At 43.3% G+C, this 17,834-nt stretch overlaps 1 protein-coding gene across 1 annotated transcript in view; it reads left to right on the top strand.

The window, feature by feature from the left end:
* The window catches only part of carmil2 (capping protein regulator and myosin 1 linker 2), a 170,075-nt gene that overhangs the window by 89,418 nt on the left and 62,823 nt on the right, over window positions 1-17,834 (top strand). The window contains exons 14-21 of the mRNA XM_072279510.1: window positions 736-813; window positions 9,001-9,077; window positions 10,917-11,021; window positions 13,172-13,241; window positions 15,226-15,307; window positions 15,389-15,485; window positions 15,593-15,647; window positions 17,347-17,519. Of these exons, the coding sequence (XP_072135611.1) occupies window positions 736-813; window positions 9,001-9,077; window positions 10,917-11,021; window positions 13,172-13,241; window positions 15,226-15,307; window positions 15,389-15,485; window positions 15,593-15,647; window positions 17,347-17,519 (737 nt within the window). The remainder of the gene's footprint in view (window positions 1-735; window positions 814-9,000; window positions 9,078-10,916; window positions 11,022-13,171; window positions 13,242-15,225; window positions 15,308-15,388; window positions 15,486-15,592; window positions 15,648-17,346; window positions 17,520-17,834) is intronic.

Here is a 17,834-nt window from a genome sequence, read left to right as displayed (position 1 = left end):
ATTAGACAGCAGCTTGTGAGGTATAATTTGAGAGCTGGTGGTCAGTTTTTCTCAATTGTTTAACAGATTGCAGAGTGACGGACAATATAATCAAGCCGTCATGCTGAACTTGCATGCCATTTAATAACACTACCAAAGTTCAGTTGCCTTTGAAAATAGCCTTTGTTATTTTCTCTTAATCATGTGGAACACTTTATTTTAAAAGAAAGATCCCTGTGGAAGCAGTGAAGGGAATAAACTGACAAGCCGGAGGACTCTTTGTAACCAAGTTACCCATATATATCTATTTACACAACCAACTAACAGTTACTTCCCTTACACTGGGAAGCAGTTAATGCTGGCCTTCTCGATGCCTCACCTGTTGCTTTGAGTAGTAGGGCATTTAATTTTGCACCAGGATTGTTCCCAGCTTTGAAAATGCGTCAAGGTGACCTTGGTGTCAGACATGTGTGGTGATGCTTGTTGGCTGACCCCAGCACACCTTCAGCTGTGTTGGTTGTTAACACAAATGACACATTTCACCGTATGTTTCGATGTCTTCGTGATAAATAAACTTGAATCTTCTGATCAGGTGACCAGCCATATCCAAGAGAAGTTTTAGTCTACTTTTAAGCAAAATAGAAGTGACTGAAGAATAGAATATTGTTTTATATTTAAAGATTCAGGGAACTGATCATTTCTAAAGCATTTCACGCAAAATGTAAAGTTTTGATTTTTGCTTTCTTTCTTTGTCAGAATTTTTATGCATTCCTTGCTCGTCCAAATGCACTGGTTCACCTGGATCTGGCTGGCACTGATTGTGCCCTGGACTCTGTAAGTACAGCTCTCTCGGTGCAGTCTCTGATGTGATTCCTATTTTCCCAGGATGAATACGACTGTAATTTTAGATTCAGTCATGTTTCATTGGTATTGGTTTACTTTTGTCCCATATACCAAGATCGAGTAAAAAGCTTGTCTTGTATCCTGTTTATACAGATCAATCATTTCACAGTGCATTGAGCTAGAATAAGAAAAAACAATAACTATGCAGAATAAAGAGAGTGGGAATAAAGGGATCCTATTCTGGTTGGCTGCCGGTTACCACTGGTGTTCCACAGGGGTCCGTGTTGGGGCCGCTTCTTTTTACATTGTACATCAACGATTTGGATTATGGAATAGATGGCTTTGTGGCTAAGGTTGCTGACAATACAAAGATAGGTGGAGGGGCTGGTAGTGCTGAGGAAATGGAGTGTCTGCAGAGAGACTTGGATAGATTGGAAGAATGGGCAAAGAAGTGGCAAATGAAATACAATGTTGGAAAGTGTATGGTTATGCACTTTGGCAGAAGAAATAAACGGGCAAACTATTATTTAAATGGGGAGAGAATTCAAAGTTCTGAGATGCAATAGGACTTGGGAGTCCTCGTACAGGATACCCTTAAGGTTAACTTCCAGGTTGAGTCAGTGGTGAAGAAGGCAAATGCAATGTTGGCACTCATTTCTAGAGGAATAGAGTATAGGAGCAGGGATGTGATGTTGAGGCTCTATAAGGCGCTGGTGAGACCTCACTTGGAGTACTGTGGGCAGTTTTGGTCTCCTTATTTAAGAAAGGATGTGCTGACGTTGGAGATGGTACAGAGAAGATTCACTAGAATGATTCTGGGAATGAGCGGGTTAACATATGAGGAACGTTTGTTGGCTCTTGGACTGTATTCCTTGGAGTTTAGAAGAATGAGGGGAGACCTCATAGAAACATTTCGAATGTTGAAAGGCATGGACAGAGAGGATGTGGCAAAGTTGTTTCCCATGATAGGGGAGTCTAGTACGAGAGGGCATGACTTAAGGATTGAAGGGCGCCCATTCAGAATGGAGATGCAAAGAAATTTTTTTAGTCAGAGGGTGGTGAATCTATGGAATTTGTTGCCATGGGTGGCAATGGAGGCCAAGTCATTGGGTGTATTTAAGACAGAAATTGATAGGTATCTGAGTAGCCAGGGCATCAAAGGTTATGGTGAGAAGGCGGGGAAGTGGGATTAAATGGGAGAATGGGTCAGCTCATGATAAAATGGCGGAGCAGACTCGATGGGCCGAATGGCTGACTTCTGCTCCTTTGTCTTATGGTCTTATGGTCTAAAGTGTAAAAGCAACTGAAAAAGTGCGCTGCAAGTAAACAATAAACAGCAAGATCATAACGAGGTGGATTGTGAGGGAAATAGTCCATCTTATTGTACAAGAGGTCCATTCAAGAGGCTGATAACAGTGGGATAGAAGCTGCCCTTGAGCTTGCTGGTAGGTCATTTCAGGTTTCTGTACCTTCTGCCCGACGGCAGAGGGGAAAAGAAAGAATGACTGGGGTGGGTGGAGTCTTTGTCTTACTGAGGCAGCAAAATGTATAGACAGAGTCCAGACAGGGAAGGCTTGTTCCTGTGATGCAAAGCTTCTTGCGGTCATGTGCAAAGCAGTTGCTGTGCCAAGCTGCTGTGCATCCAGACAGCATGGTCGTCTTCTTTTGCCCGTTATGCCGCTGGCGCTTACGGCAGCAATGAAGGACCTCCAGCTCTGGTGGCATTCACGGCTTCCTTCGTCGTGTCAATAACTTCCTCTCGGTTTGCTGTCAGTCATGCAAGCCCCAGGTGGAGACTCAGGAGTGCCATCACACACAGATGTAGAAGGTTCCTTCATTGCTGTTTCCGTAACAGCTTTGACTGACCAGTCGGGATTGTTGGCCCTGAACTGAACCTGGAGGACCGGTGGACCACTCCTAGTCTGGCCTCTCCCCTTTGACCTGTTTGGCACGGGTGACCCTACCAAGAGCCAAAGCACAAAGCCCTGACTTCAGCCAGCATAGCCCTCCGGATGATTGAGGAACGCCAGCCTCCAAACCACGACGAGGTTGTGGTCCTCTTGGATAGCTTTCTATGGAGCATCGATTAAAACTTGAAGAGAGTTGGTGGGAACATGCCGAATTTCTTTAGTTTCCTGAGGAAGCAGAGGCATTGATGAAATTTCTTGGCCATAACATCAACGTGGTCGGGCCAGGACAGGCTGTTGGTGATATTCACACCGAGGAACCTGAGGCTCTCAACCCTCTCAGTCTCAACACCATTGATATGAACAGTAGTGTGTGCACCCACCCCCCTTTTCTGACGTCAATGACCAGCTCGGTACAATATGATCATGTAGCAGTTGGCACGTCAATTTACAGTGTCAGCGATTACCAATCGGGGTTCAATTCCTGCCGCTCTCCATAAGGAGTTTGTATATTCTCCCTGTAACCATCTATCTGTCCTCCAGGTGCTGGTTTCCTCTCATGTTCCAAAGATGTACCGGTTACGATTAGTGAGTTTTAGGCATGCTATGTGGGTGCCAGAGGTGTGGCAACTGTTGCAGGCTGCCTAGCACGACACTTGCTGATTTTATTTGAGGAACGTAACGCATTTTGCTGTATATTTCGATGTACACGTGGCAAATAACCGATCTTTAATTTTCTCTTTTGTTGACATTCAGGTAAAACTGTTGCCGTGACACCATGTTAATAATCTCTATCTCCTTCCTGTACTCTGACTCATCACTATTTAAGGTGGAATCACCTGCAAACATGCAGATGGAGTTAAAGCTGAATCTGGCCACGCACCCTTGAGTATACAGGGAGTGGAACAGGGACTTGGTTATGCAGCCATATATAGGTCATATCTTGATCTCTTATAAAGGTCAGGGTCGCCTGATCTGAATGCTGCAAGCCTAGACCACAGAAGCAAGTAGATCTCCCAGTTTGTCCATGGTTTCCAGTTTGGATTGCTTCGTTGGTACACAGTCCTCAACAGACTTGCTGATAGCGTCTGTGATGGCAGTGTCATACTCATCTGGACCGGCTGCTGAGTCTTTGAATGTGGACCAGTCTATCGACTCAAAGCAGTCACGTGGAGTTTCATCCGTTTCCTCAGTTGTACAAGGGGGGTATTGAATTCCAGATCTTGGAGTTTACTGGTTAGTTTTGAGGGGATGATGGTATTAAGTGCTGACCTCTGATCGACAAAGAGCATCCTGGTGCCTGCATCTTTGCTGTCCATATGTTCCAGGGTTGTGTGAAGAGCCAATGAGCTAGTGTCTGCTGTGGACCTGTTGCTTCGGTAGGCAAATTGGAGCAGATCCAAGTTGCTGCTCAGACAGAAGCTGTTATGTTTCAACACCAGCCTCTCAAAGCAGTGTATCACTGTGGACATAACTGCCACTGGGCAATAGTCATTGAGGCAGGCTTCTACGCTCTTCTTGTGCACCGGTATGATTGAAACCTGCTTGAAGCAGATGGGTGCCACACAGTGCCAGAGCAAGAGGTTGAAGAATATACCAACTAGTTGTTCAAACTAGGTCTTCAGTACTCAGCCAGATACTCCATCCAGACTGGATGCTTTCCTTGGATTCACTCTCTTGAAGGCAGCCCCCACCTTATCTTCAGATACTGAGATCGAAGAATCATTGGGAGACATGAGGGTGAGCAATGGTTCCTCCATGTTCTGCTGGTCAAAGTGAGCATGGAAGGCATTAACTCATCTGGACGTGAAGCTCTGCTGTCCCCTATGTCACAAGATTTAACTTTGTAGGAGGTTATGGCACTCAAACCCTGCCACAGCTGTTGAGCATCCCTCATTGATTCCAGTCTAGTCCGGAATCTCCACTTTGCCCTTGAGATGGCTTTCCGGAGATCACACCTGCACCTCTTGTAGCATTCTTGATCTCCAGACTTGAATGCCTCTGATCTGGCCCTCAGCAAATTCCGGATTTCATGGTTCATTCAGGGCTTCTGATTGGGGAAATCCTGAATGATTTTATGGGGACACGCTCATCCACAGCTGTTTTAATAAAGTCTGTTGCAACCCTGGTGTTGTCATTCAGATCCTCAGATGACAGTTTGAACACGGCCCAGTCCATTGACTCAAGGCAATTGTGTAACCGTCCCTCTGCCTCCGGTGACCACCTCTGGTTGGCTTGATTGCGGGAGTCCTGCTCTTTTGGCTCTGTCTGTACACAGGTAGAAGGAGTACAGCCAAATGATCCAACTCGCCAAAATGTGGCTCAAAAGGAACAAAAGGCATTCCCTAAGGTAGAGTAGCAGTGGTCTAGTGTGTTGGGACCTCTGGTGCAACAGGTTACATGCTGGTGGCAATTGAGCAGGGTTTTCTTCAAACAGGCCTCGTTAAAGTTGCCAACTAATATGCGAAATGCTTTGGGATAGGCTGTTTCTTGTTTAACGACAGTATCATGCAGTCTCATGAGTGCTTGCTCATAACCAGTCACTGGTGGTATGTGAACTGTGGTCAGGATCACAGAGGAGAACTCCTGAGGCAAATAGAATGGTCTACATTCCCTCCCTCCCTCCCTTCCCTCCCCTACCTCTCCAGTCCCTTGGACATCACTCTTCCTTCGCCTGAAGTTTGGGAAGTTAGTCACTTTGTTGAACCCAGTTGAGAGGAAGGAGATGTGACTCTTTCCTGGTATCCGAACAGAAACTAGAACGTTACATTTGAGACAATGGGCCTGTACAAACAATACTATCTTGCACAGTTCATCTGGTTGAATGTCTGCCTGTGTGACCTTTCTTGGGTTCTTAGGTTAGGTAAGGAAACAAAAGGTTTGAAATTTGTTCACACAATTCTATACTAAAAACAAACTGAGTAGTTGAACATTTTCTTGACCCTGAGTACAGGAATTTTGTTAAAACACCTGTTGGGAACTTTATCTCTTTTGTTTTTCAGAGAGATTTGCATATTTCCTACACTTACAACTAGCCTCAGGGTGATGATGTCTCTGGTAAAGCAACAAACAAAATTTGTGTGTTTATGAGCTGCTAACCTCAGTGGTTGGAGAAATGATAGTTCTTATTCATACGATAACCAGGTTTCGTTAACCCAATTTCCTCTGCAATTGAAAGGAGAATCATTTGAAATGCACTGTTTGTCTTCACACTGATGGATGACTTTCCATGACTACAAATAGACACATACATTGACTGCTTCGCCCAGGAACATTAGTCAGGATCACCCCATCTTTCCAGCTTCAGGATCAGCCCAGACTGCTGCCACTAACCTCTGTCACTTCTCATAGTTTGTTGCTCACTGCTGCATGGCAGAGACCACTCAAACCCCATGCTCAAGAAGACATTTCGTTTATTTTTCCTCCGTCCACAAGAATAGATTTGAGCGTTTTCCTGCATTTCGGGCTTCGCCCAAAGTGGAGGCATTTACGTCCCTATTGTGATCTCCCAGTGGCCTGGAGGGTCCCTGTGTCCCCTCCCTCCTTTCGTGCTTCCTACAGGCAACATCCTTATCATTCTTCACTGCCCTGTACAGGTTGCTCTGATGTTCTGGGAATACTCTCGCATCTCGTCCCTATCACTGAAGCTTCTACCCTGCCCCCGGAGGCAAGTTGCTTGCATTGTGGTGTAGGTCCTTTTAAGACCTGGTTGTGAAGGTTGCACCTCCTGGGCTTTGTGGTGAGAACTGCAAGAACTTGCAGTAAAACCATCCAAATGGTTTCGAAAGGTTCCGTTTACTATCAGAGAAGCAACCTGAAATACTTGTCTTTGCAGACATCCACGAAAAACAGAGGAACCCCAAATGAATGAACAGCAGAAAAAGTTAGAACCTCAAAGCCCCCTCCGTCCCTCCCCTATGCTAGTGGCAGCAAAGCATCAACCTTGCTTTCCCTCCCCCCCCCACCCATTTCAGCAAAAAGCGTCAGCACTCACCACTCACCCAGCACCTCAGAGAGACCGCGATCTGCAGTCAACAAAAGCTTAATGTTTACCGATGGTTCTTCATGCCACAGACTCTCTCTCTCTCACTAACAAGGGACAGAGAGATATCGCCCATTTTCACAGCGAAAGGGAAGACTGACAGTTGCTGCTACGATATCACAGGCTTCCGCCTAGCTTTTTGTTCCGAGATTTCCCGACTTAAAAATCTGCACCAAATTCTCCCACTGTCGAGAGAACAAGAGACAGAGTGTGACCACTCGACTACAAAGAACTCTATCCACATATCTGCTGCAGCGAAATCCTGATCTTCCATCTCCCGCAACGCCTCAGTTGGCAACACCGGCCTGGAATCGGTCGTGCACAGGGCTGTACCCCAGTGGCGCCATCTTCCAAGTCATGCCTGGAGAATGTTGGGGAAAAAAGCTCCAGGAACAGGAACTTATCTGCCATATAAAAAATGCAATAGAGTGCCACTTGCAGATCAGGACCTCAATAGAACCCCAACCACCTTGAAAAGGAAAAAAGACATTAAAGAGAGGAATTTAAGCAACAATATCAATTCTATATAACTCACAGTAACCACTTTGCTGCTAAAGTTCTCACTTCTTTTATGAAAGCGTTAAAGGTAATTCAAAATGCAGTTTTAAAGCCATAAAAAACATCCTGGAGCACGTTTCAACCCAGATTCTCTTCTTCTCCCTCTCATCTTTGTTGAGGGTCATTGAGGGACAGAAGGATGAACCTCACTGGTACCTTGATCCAAAATATTTTAATGAATTCAGGTCCTGGACTGTGCATGTCACTGGCTGAACCAGCTTTTTTTCCCCATCCCAATTATCTTGAGATCATACATGTAGGTCACCATCTTGAGCTTCTGAAGTCATTCTTGTGAAGGTAGTCCCATGGTTCTCTTGGGAAGATGTTCCAGGATTTACACCCAGCATAGATGAAGATATTGTGACATATTCCCATTCGGGATGATATGTAATGGGCAAGGAAGCCTGCGGGTGATCGTGCAATGGTTCTCCTTGTGGCAGACGTTTCAGGTTTGGCAGGTGCAGCCAGGGTAGCCTAGGCAATGAACTGTAAATTATTTTTACACGACAAACATTGGTAGGAAATGAACATTTAATGTGATGTTTGAGGTATCAGTCAAATATGCTGTGCATTGGATGGCATTTGTGCACTCCTGCAAACAGATGAAAACCATTCCATCATGTTCTAAACTAGCACCATGTACAGAGTGTGTCAGGAGATGAGTTTCTTGTTGCAAGGAGTCTAGCTTCTAATATGCTTCTGTAGCCACAACAGCTGGATGAGCTGAGTTTCTGGCCAGTGGTAATCCAGTATATTGATGGTGGGGAATTTGGGAATGGTAATGTGATAATCCAGGATGTTGATGGTGGTGAATTTGGGAATGGTAGTGGATATTGACGGTGGGGAATTTGGGAATCGTAATGGATATTGATGGTGGGGAATTTGGGAATGGTAATGTGATAATCCAGGATATTGACGGTGGGGAATTTGAGAATGGTAATGCCATTGAGTGGAGACTGTCATTGCCCAGCACTGTGATAGTTCCAAAGTTCCCTTCTCTTTGTCAGTCATGATCGAATGTTGTGTTGGTCTTGCTGCATGCAAGATAGATTGATTTCATTGGTGAAATCTTGCTAAATGGCTTTAACAATTGTACAATCATTAGCAATCTTTCCCACTACAGACCTTGTGATGAAAGGAAGGTTATTGTTAAAGGAGTTGATAATGGTTGTCTAGGCTACTGCCTGAAGAACTCTCGCTGTGATATCCTAGTGAGACAATATTCCTCTCACAACCACACCTTGTCTTGGAATTTAGCTCTTTGTTCTGCTTTTGAAGCCTGCTTTGGATCATGTCAGGTCCAAGAAGTCCTAACGAAATCCAAAATGGGACCCGACAAGCAGATTATTGGTAAGCAAGAGTTGCTTGATAAAAGATTTTGGTATATACCTTCAAAAAACCCTATGTTTTTTGATCTACTTGTCAAGGTTTAGTACCACTGATGCACACAGAGTTGCCCCTGGAGTGCTGATTTTGAAAGTCTTAATGCACATTGCAGTGTGGTGTGCCCTATAATGAAGCTCTTAGCCATATTCAATCAATGAGGAATAGTGTGAGCGGTTCCATCATATGCTGAGTTTTAATAAAGAATTTTTATTACAGATCAGTTTATACAGGTTGTAGGCTCTACTCTGGTATTCCACAGCTGATTTTCTGTTTTCTCCACTGTAGCTTTTTGGAGCACTGAATCAAGGCTGTTGTACATATCTGACCTCTCTGATTCTCAACCGAAATGTTATTTCACACAAGTAAGTCGAATGAATTGAAGAGAACTAAGAGGGAGTAAGCTCTCGTGCTTTTTACAATGTTAGGATGTCTCAAAGTGTTTTACCACATTGATTGTTGGTGTTGTCAAAGGGATGGCAGCCAATTCATGTAGGACCAACTCCAACAACAATAATGTTGTAATGTCCAGGTAATTAGTTTTAGTGACAAAGAGGTACATATTGATACCCATCAGAATTGTCCTGTGAGATCAACTGAGAAATCAGACTGTTGTGATTCAATGCCGCCTTTATACTTATTGGTGGATTTCTCTGTTAGCATTTGAAGCAGGCTAATTTGTGGAGAGAAGCAGAAATCCCAAATTATTTGAGTTGTCTGTGACCTGAGTGACTCCATAAACCAGTTGAATTTGCTGCTTTGATAGCTGGATCACGCATTAGGTGAAAATAAAAAAAAATCGTTAGTGCTGCCCATGAAACAGCAGCTGTAAAACTGAAGTGACATCCAAAGGGTCTGCAATTTGAACCATCTAAATCTCAGGTCGGTTCATAATCCTATGGAAGTCTGCAATGAACTAATTTCTCACACCAGGCTACAATGGCTTACAGGCTGCAACATTCAGATTGCAAAAACAAATAAAACACAGGACCATTTTACAAGACTTGCATTGCACACCACACTTCCTCCCGCGGCAAGACCAGGACAAATCTAACTGGTAATTCAGTCATGGACCCCGCATCCTTCTTTTCCATAATGTCTATATGAATTGTGTTCTTTTCCCAATAGTACAATCCACTTCACCTTCAGCTCTGCTCCTCTGTATACATATCCACTTCCATCTTTGGCATGTTGCTAAAGATCAACAGAAAGTGATGAAAACTTTTTTTTAAATCTGGAAGCTCGAAATAGTGAATCTGACGTTTATTAGCTCAGAGGTTAATAGTCAACTGGAGATATTTCATCGGGCCGATAGAGAAATGCGGTAGTTAAATTATCACCTCTAACCACACCAACAGTTGTAAAACCCAGTTCACATCTTCACATTCTCTACCCTGAGCTCCTACGAAACTTCTCAGCCCCCAGGTTTCAGTTTCATCAAGTCAGCCAATCGCATCCACACTGAGCTTTATATTTTGTGAAGTAGTAGATTTAGCTATGTAAGGGCGTTTCCAATCGTGGGGGAGTCTAGGACCGGAGGCCACAGCCTCAGAATAGGATATCCCTTTAGAACAGAGATAAGGAGGAATTTCTTTAGCCAGAAGTTGGCGAGTCTGTAGAATTCATTGCTACAGATGGCTGTGAAGGGCAAGCCATTGAGTCTCTCTAAAATGGGGGTTGATAAGTCCTTGATTAGTAAGGGCATCAAAGGTTATGGGAAGGAGGCAGGAGAATGGTATTGAGAGGATAATATATTAGCCATGATGAATTGGTAGAGCAGACTTGTTAGGCTGAATGGCCTAATTCTGCTCCTTTGTCTTATGATTTTGTGAAGGAAGCTGGAGGGAAAGAGGAACAAACTCACATGAAGAGAAAGACTGAGTGGCTGTTCTGTGAGTCATTGACATGTATTCAGTAAAATAGTTTTGGTGATGAACTTGACTCAGAATGCTGACTGTAAAAAAAAATGCCATCAATTATGTCCTCCTCTCAGTTAAGTGCAGGTTAGAATATCCAACTTCTGATTTTCAGTTAGCCTTCTAGTCATAAAGCCAACATTTTGCCCGGCTCCCTGTTTTGTGCAAGCTTCATTTTCATTAGGTAGTTCGTCAGTATTAGTGTCCTGACCATTGCCTCTGGTAGACATTTTGAACATTCACACAGAGCTCTCTGGTTATTGATTTGTGCAATATCATCTCTTGCAGAAAAGCAAAGGAAATCCCTTCCTCAATGAAACAGTTCTTCAGCACCTGTTTATCCTTGAAGTGTATCACCCTGTCTGGTATTAAGCTACCACTAGAAGCAGTAAGGTAAATGACAGACCAGTTAAGCATTTAACTGTGAACTTGTAATAAATGTCCAGATCATTCCAAAGACAGACATTGATATTGTTTTATAATGACTCTATGCCTGTGTTGACAACAATTTAAGATAATATTTCCAAGCAGAACAATGAGTGACCTCTGCAGAGGAACTTCAGAACATACAGAGCAAACCTGCAAAACTCTCAGTTCAGGAAGACTTCGGAAATCGATGGAACAGTGATTGGAGACTCTTTCGTAAAATCCAGATCGGTCAAGCAGCATAGTCACACAGTTTCCTCAGAGCTCAAGTGACCTAGGTTTAATCCTGACCTCTGACACTGTCTGCACATTCCCCCTGTGAATTACCTCTGGGAGCTTCGTTTCCCTTCAACATCCCAAAGCTGAGTTATTTTGCCATCATAAATTGCTTTTGTATGTACTGTAGGTCCGGGGATGTTACTCATCCTGATAAAGTGGCATAATATTTTCAAACACTGTTTGTACTCTATTTTTCTATGTCTGGTTCTATTCAAAGCAGTCTAGTTTTCAGCATGTAGGTTTACAGTCATTTAACGATTTTAAAGCTCGGATGATATAACTGATTTTGATGGTTGATCAGTAAGCGGGTGAGCGTGCAGGCTGATAAAAGTGGTTTGAACACCATTACATTTTGAAAATTGATTTGCACTGGAAAAACTCCCATGTTCCTCTAGTCAGAAAGCATTCTTGCAGTCTGAAGTAGCAATTAATAGAAAATTTACTAACTAGAATCTGTCCTCTCAAGAACTCAGTTTATAACCAGTGGTGGTTTTAATGCCTACATGTGGACCATGGCTTCAGATCCCATTGCATTTGAGACCCTGCAGGTAACACATTTAAAAGATGCACAAGCCGCAGGCTGTATCACTTCCAGTCATTTTTAAACTTCACAGACCATCTTTTAACAGTGTCCATTAGACTCCAGCCTTTGTGCTTTGATGCAGACACATCGAAGCATATTTTGTGTGACACATAAGGAATAAAAGGAAGTTACTCTGGGTGATTTGTTAAAAAAGATGAAGTGAAATTGGTCTTTCACGGTAGTGCAGGCTGAGATAAGGCAAATAGATTTTGAAGGTCATGTAAAGGAAAAACATTTGTGATGTAAATCAGGATGCACTCGCACTGTGTGTCTCCCACATAGTAGGTTTTGAAAATAAAGTCTGAATTGAATTGAATTGACTTCATTTCTTATATCCTTCAAATACATGAGGAGTAAAAATCTTAATGTTACGTCTCCATCCAAATGTGCAATGTGCAATTTATAGTAATTTTTAATGAATAGTATGTACAACAGGACAGTCAATATAACATAGAAATACAATTTATCAGCATGAATTAAGCAGTCTGATGGCCTGGTGGAAGAAGCTGTCCTGGAGCCTGTTGGTCCTGGCTTTTATGCTGCGGTACCGTTTCCCGGATGGTAGCAGCTGGAACAGTTTGTGGTTGGGTGACTTGGGTCTCCATCGATCCTTCAGGCCCCTTTTACACACCTGACTTTGTAAATGTCCTGAGTAATGGAAAGTTCACATCTACAGATGCGCTAGGCTGTCTGCACCACTCTCTGCAGAGTCCTGCGATTGAGGGAAGTACAGTTCCCATACCAGGCAGTGATGCAGCCAGTCAGGATGCTCTCAATTGTGCCCCTGTAGAAAGTTCTTAGAATCTGGGGAGCTCATACCAAACTTCTTCAACCGTCTGAGGTGAAAGAGGCACTGTTGTGCCTTTTTCACCACACAGTGGGTATGTACGGACCACGTGAGAGCCATGAAAACCAGAGATCGGTCAGACAGTCTGGCCTGTAGTCCTGAGAAAGTCAACGAGAAAAAGAAGCTGTAAATGTGAAAACAGGAGACGTTCTGCAGATGCTGGAAATCCAGAGCAATGCAGACAAAATGCTGGAGGAACTCAGCAGGTCAGGCAGCATCTATGGAAATTAATGAACAGTCAATGTTTCGGGCTGAGTACCTCCAGAACTAATGTGAAATCAATTTTGGAAATTCCAGTTGTACTGCTAAACACCATCATCAAGTTCTTGAAATGAGTTACATTTTCCGCATCCAGTGCTTAGACTGGCAATTTGCTTTGCTGATAGTGTTTATCTTTATACTCCACAGAGCCATTCTTCAAGGCCTGGCCTACAACACTCATGTCTGTGATGTGCACTTGGATCTTAGTAACTGTGAGGTAATGAGCAGTAAGCTATGCACTCTGAACGCGATGCGTCACTTCCTAGAGGGCATCTATGCGACATTTTGTGTGTTAAAGAAAAATAAGATAATGACCTTTTTCTATATCTTGACACTTAAAATCTTTCCAACATGTGCACTACTTGTCCTGGGTTCATAATTCTTGTTTCAATGCATCGAAGTGAAAAAGAAAGTCATGTACATTAAAGCAGCAACTCTAAATTGGTAATATTGTTAAATCTGAAGGAAGTAGAAGAATATTGAAGCCAGCTTTCTAACAAAACAAGAGAAGAACTTGAATTTCTACATTATTAATGATCAGCAAAAGCAAATTGAAAAAGTGCTCAGCTACGAAATAACAGAAGTGCAGTTTCATCAATATAAAAGCATCCGTTAGTCTTGCAAGACCATGGATCTGCGCCTGGAAAGTCTTCACTCTCCAGGGCGCAGGCCTGGGCAAGGTTGTATGGTAGACCAGCTGCAAGTCTCCCCTCTCCACAACACCAATGTTGTCCAAGTCAAGGGCATTAGGACCCATACAGCTTGGCACCAGTGTCGTCGCAGAGCAATGTATGGTTAAGTGCCTTGCTCAAGAACACAACACGTTGCCTCGGCTTGGGCTCGAACTCACTACCTTCAGGTCGCCTAGTCCAATGCCTTAACCACTTGGCCACATGCCCATGTTCATCAACATAGGCAGCCTCCTATTTATAGTAAAGCAAAAGAATTTAACGTCACTTTCTCCTGTGCAACCTGCCACCATGTTACAGTGGGCCTCAACAATAAGGCAGCCCTGTTTACTTACTGGGAGGCACCCAAGGGTGAAAATACAGAATGTGGATTTGTTATTGCCTTCAGCCTCCTCCTCATCCACTTCTCTGGGCCGGCTGCTCTCGGATTGGTTAGATACGTCAGGCTGGAGCTGGGTGTCACATTGGTGAGTGGCTAAGATTGTTTCCCCTGGAGCAGAGGAGGCTGGATGGTATGGAGGGGGTGACTTTGATAGAGGTATTGTGTATAAAATTATGATGGTGAGTGATAAGGTAGAAAGTAAAAATAACTAGAGAAGGATATGCTGGCATTCCGAAAGGGTCCAGTGGAGGTTTGCAGTAACTATTCTGGGGATGAAAGGGTTAACACATGAAGAGCATTACTTGCTGTAGTTTAGAAAGATGAGGCCAGATCTCACCAAAACCTGCTGAATATTGAAAGGCTGAGAGAGAGTGCACGTGAAGAGGCTGGTTCCAACAGTGGACCAGAGATCACAGAATAAAACGATGTCCCCTTTGACAGACACAAGGAGGAATTTCCTAAGCCCGAGGCTGATGAAAATATGGGTTTCATTGCCACAGACAGCTATGGAGGCCAAGTCATCTGGTATATTTAACACAGGGGTTGATCAGTTCTTGATTAATAAGGGTGTCAAAGGTTATGGGGAGAAGGTGGAAGGATAAGCAGAGGGGGAATAATAAATTAGTCATGTTTGAATGTTGGAGCAGATTTGGGCTGAATCCATCTTGTCGTCTAAATGTGTATGTGGGTGACATAGGGATGACGGGCTGAAGGGTCTACTTTTTGTGGTGTACAACTCAGTAACTCCTCGGACTCAGCCCTCAGGAACTTTCAGTGCAGAGATTTATGAGTGACCATTGAAAAGGAATCATCTATAAGTTTGTTTCACTCAGTGCGAATAAATAATGTCTAACACGAACACAAGAAAACCCTCAGATGCTGAAAATCCAAGCAACACGCATAAAATGCTGGAGGAACTCAGCAGGCCAGGCAGCATCTATGGAGAAGAGTACAGTTGACAGTTTCAGGCCGAGACCCTTCACTGGCTAACTATCGCCTAACTATCGCTGTCACCTTTAACCAGCCTGGGTGGGTCTTTGGTTTTCAACCCTTCAGGCGCAAAGCACGAAAGCAAGTGCAGCCTAGAGTGCCTATTAAAGCAAACCTCTTCTCTTTGTTGTCTTGTTCAGCTGAGATCAGCAGGTGCTCAGGTGATTCAGGATCATATTATCGACGCCAGTGCTATCAGCAGTCTAGATTTATCGGACAATGGTAGGTGACTTCCTGCAGAAACAATTTGACCGACTCAGATCAAGTTGATGGTGTTCACTTTATGTTTCCTCTCTTTTGCAGGATTTGACTCTGACATGGTAACATTGGTCTTATCTATTGGGAGAAGCAAATCTATCCGACATGTAGCACTTGGGAAAAATTTCAGTATAAAATCAAAGTAAATATAGGATTTGTCACATGCTGACATTTTTTTTAAAGAACACTTACTGGTTGTGTTTTGGACCAACTTGAATTAACTGTATATGTTTGGATTAATATTTTCAGAGCTTTGGCAGATGTTCTTCACAGGATTGTCCAGCTTATCCAGGATGAAGAATGTGTAAGTGTATCACCTCCAGTTATTTTATCTGATCATAAAATAAAAATAAAATCAAAACATTTCGAATTAAGGCACTCCAGTGAAGAAAAAAAAGGTTACAAAATTAGCTGATCCTTTATCACTACCAGAAGTTTGAAACTTTGGTAAAAAGCAAGTACAGGTGGTCTCCAAGTTTATGCAAGCGTTCTGTTCTCAGAAACGTCTGTGAGGCAAATACTTTGTAAGTTGGAAACATACATTTTCTCTTGTAACCCATATCATACTGTTCTACATTTACTTGCCATTGTTTCATTTCATTGAATAATCACACCAACACTACCCTGATTAAATTAATGGAACATGTAATATAAGCAGTTTTAATGAAACATTTTAATAACAACATAAAGAGAACATATTTGTATGTCCATAAGTCAGGCGGTTGTAACACAGGAATGGCCTATATTTGTAAAAGATGGCTGATAGGAAGAGGGCAGAGACAAAGGGGGGCAAATTTTTATAGCAAAAACATAAAAGCTTTTTGATAAAAAAGGAAACAGATATTACTTCCAGTCTTTCAACTAGTTTTCAAGCTGTTAAATGCTTTCCTCCTCTCGTACTGCACATTGACCTGATACAGTTGTGTATTTACGTAACTGGATTTAAATTGCCTCACGTTACGAAAAGGAAAAGTACTTTGGTATATCTTCAGGATCTTTTATGAAAGCTTCTAGTTGCAGATTCACAATATCTCCCAACAACGAAATTGCTTCGAGGAGGGGGAGTTGTGGGAATTGGGGAAACGAAATGATATTCTGATTTGATAATTCACGTATTAAAATGTCGTGTTGGCTTCAGGTTTTCTTTCAGATTCTGAAAGCTTGGGAATCAATTTTAAGCAACACACATCAAAGTTGGGGGTGAACGCAGCAGGCCAGGCAGCATCTCTAGGAAGAGGTACAGTCAACGTTTCGGGCCGAGACCCAAAGGTGCTGCCTGGCCTGCTGCGTTCACCAGCAACTTTGATGTGTGTTGCTTGAATTTCCAGCATCTGCAGAATTCCTCGTGTTTACGAATCAATTTTAAGAGCAGTTTACTGATGATAGTGAAGACAATAGCATGAATTGATTTGACTGCTACGGAGATGCAGAGCACTCAGTGTCCTAACCTACAAATGCTTAGAAGTGCAGGGCAGGGCTTGCTTCTCAGACCCTCCACAGAGGGAGTGCCCAACCCCTGCCAGGAGGAGTCCGTGGGCAGCAGGCTCTTAAAAGTTGGAGGGCAGCACAGTAACATGATGATTAGCACAACACTTTCAGTTCAATTCCTGGTGCTGTCTGTAAGGAATTTGGACATTCTTCCCACATGGGTTTCCTCTGGGCGCTCTGGTTTCCGCATTCATTCCAAAGATGTGCGGGTTAGGACTAGTAATTTCTGGGTGTGCGCCTGAAGCATGGCTACCAACGTAGCACACCCTCAGAGTGTGTTGGTTGTTGATGCAGACAATGCATTTCAGTGTACATGTAACAAATAAAGCCCAGTCCCTTTTCCTAGTTGTCACGGTGCAGCATAGATCAAAGCCTTCGATCCAGCCATTAGCTTTCCCTTTTAGCTGTTAATTATATAAATGGGCAAGAAAGCAAAGAAGTAACAGGAGGGAAAGTGTGATCCAAGTACAGTTTATAAGGTAATAATTTTTTTAAGGTTTTCTTTTTCTTTTCAGCCTCTCCAGTCGCTGTCGGTCGCAGATTCACGATTAAAATCTGGAGCAAATGTTCTCATTAATGCTCTGGGCAGCAACACCTGCCTGAAAAAGGTTGATATCAGTGGAAATGCCATGGGAGACATTGGAGCAAAGATGTTGGCCAAAGCTTTGCAGATTAATACAACTCTTGAGTATGTGTGATTATACACGTAATATGAATTAGCCCTCTGTCACCAAGAGTTTATGTCACGTGGACTGTGAGCAAAGTTGGGCAAAAAATAGTTCTACACTTTACAGGTCATCCCAGAATAGGACTCTGTTCTGTTCCTGAGAACTGCCTGTAACACGAAGAAAAAGGTGTGTGGGAGAGGATTACGGAAATAGCCGTGACAGGAGAGTGAGCAGGTGTCAGTACACCTCACTGACGGAATGAATCTGCTCAGTGCTCCCAGTCCTGCTCAGCTCAGCTGTGGTGCTGAAGGAGTGTGGAGAGGGGAGGGGAGGGA

The sequence above is a fragment of the Mobula birostris genome, chromosome 15 (genome assembly GCF_030028105.1).
Source record: "Mobula birostris isolate sMobBir1 chromosome 15, sMobBir1.hap1, whole genome shotgun sequence".
NCBI lineage: Eukaryota > Metazoa > Chordata > Chondrichthyes > Myliobatiformes > Myliobatidae > Mobula > Mobula birostris.
Note: the sequence above shows the minus strand (reverse complement) of the source record. Positions and strands in the feature narration are given on the sequence as shown.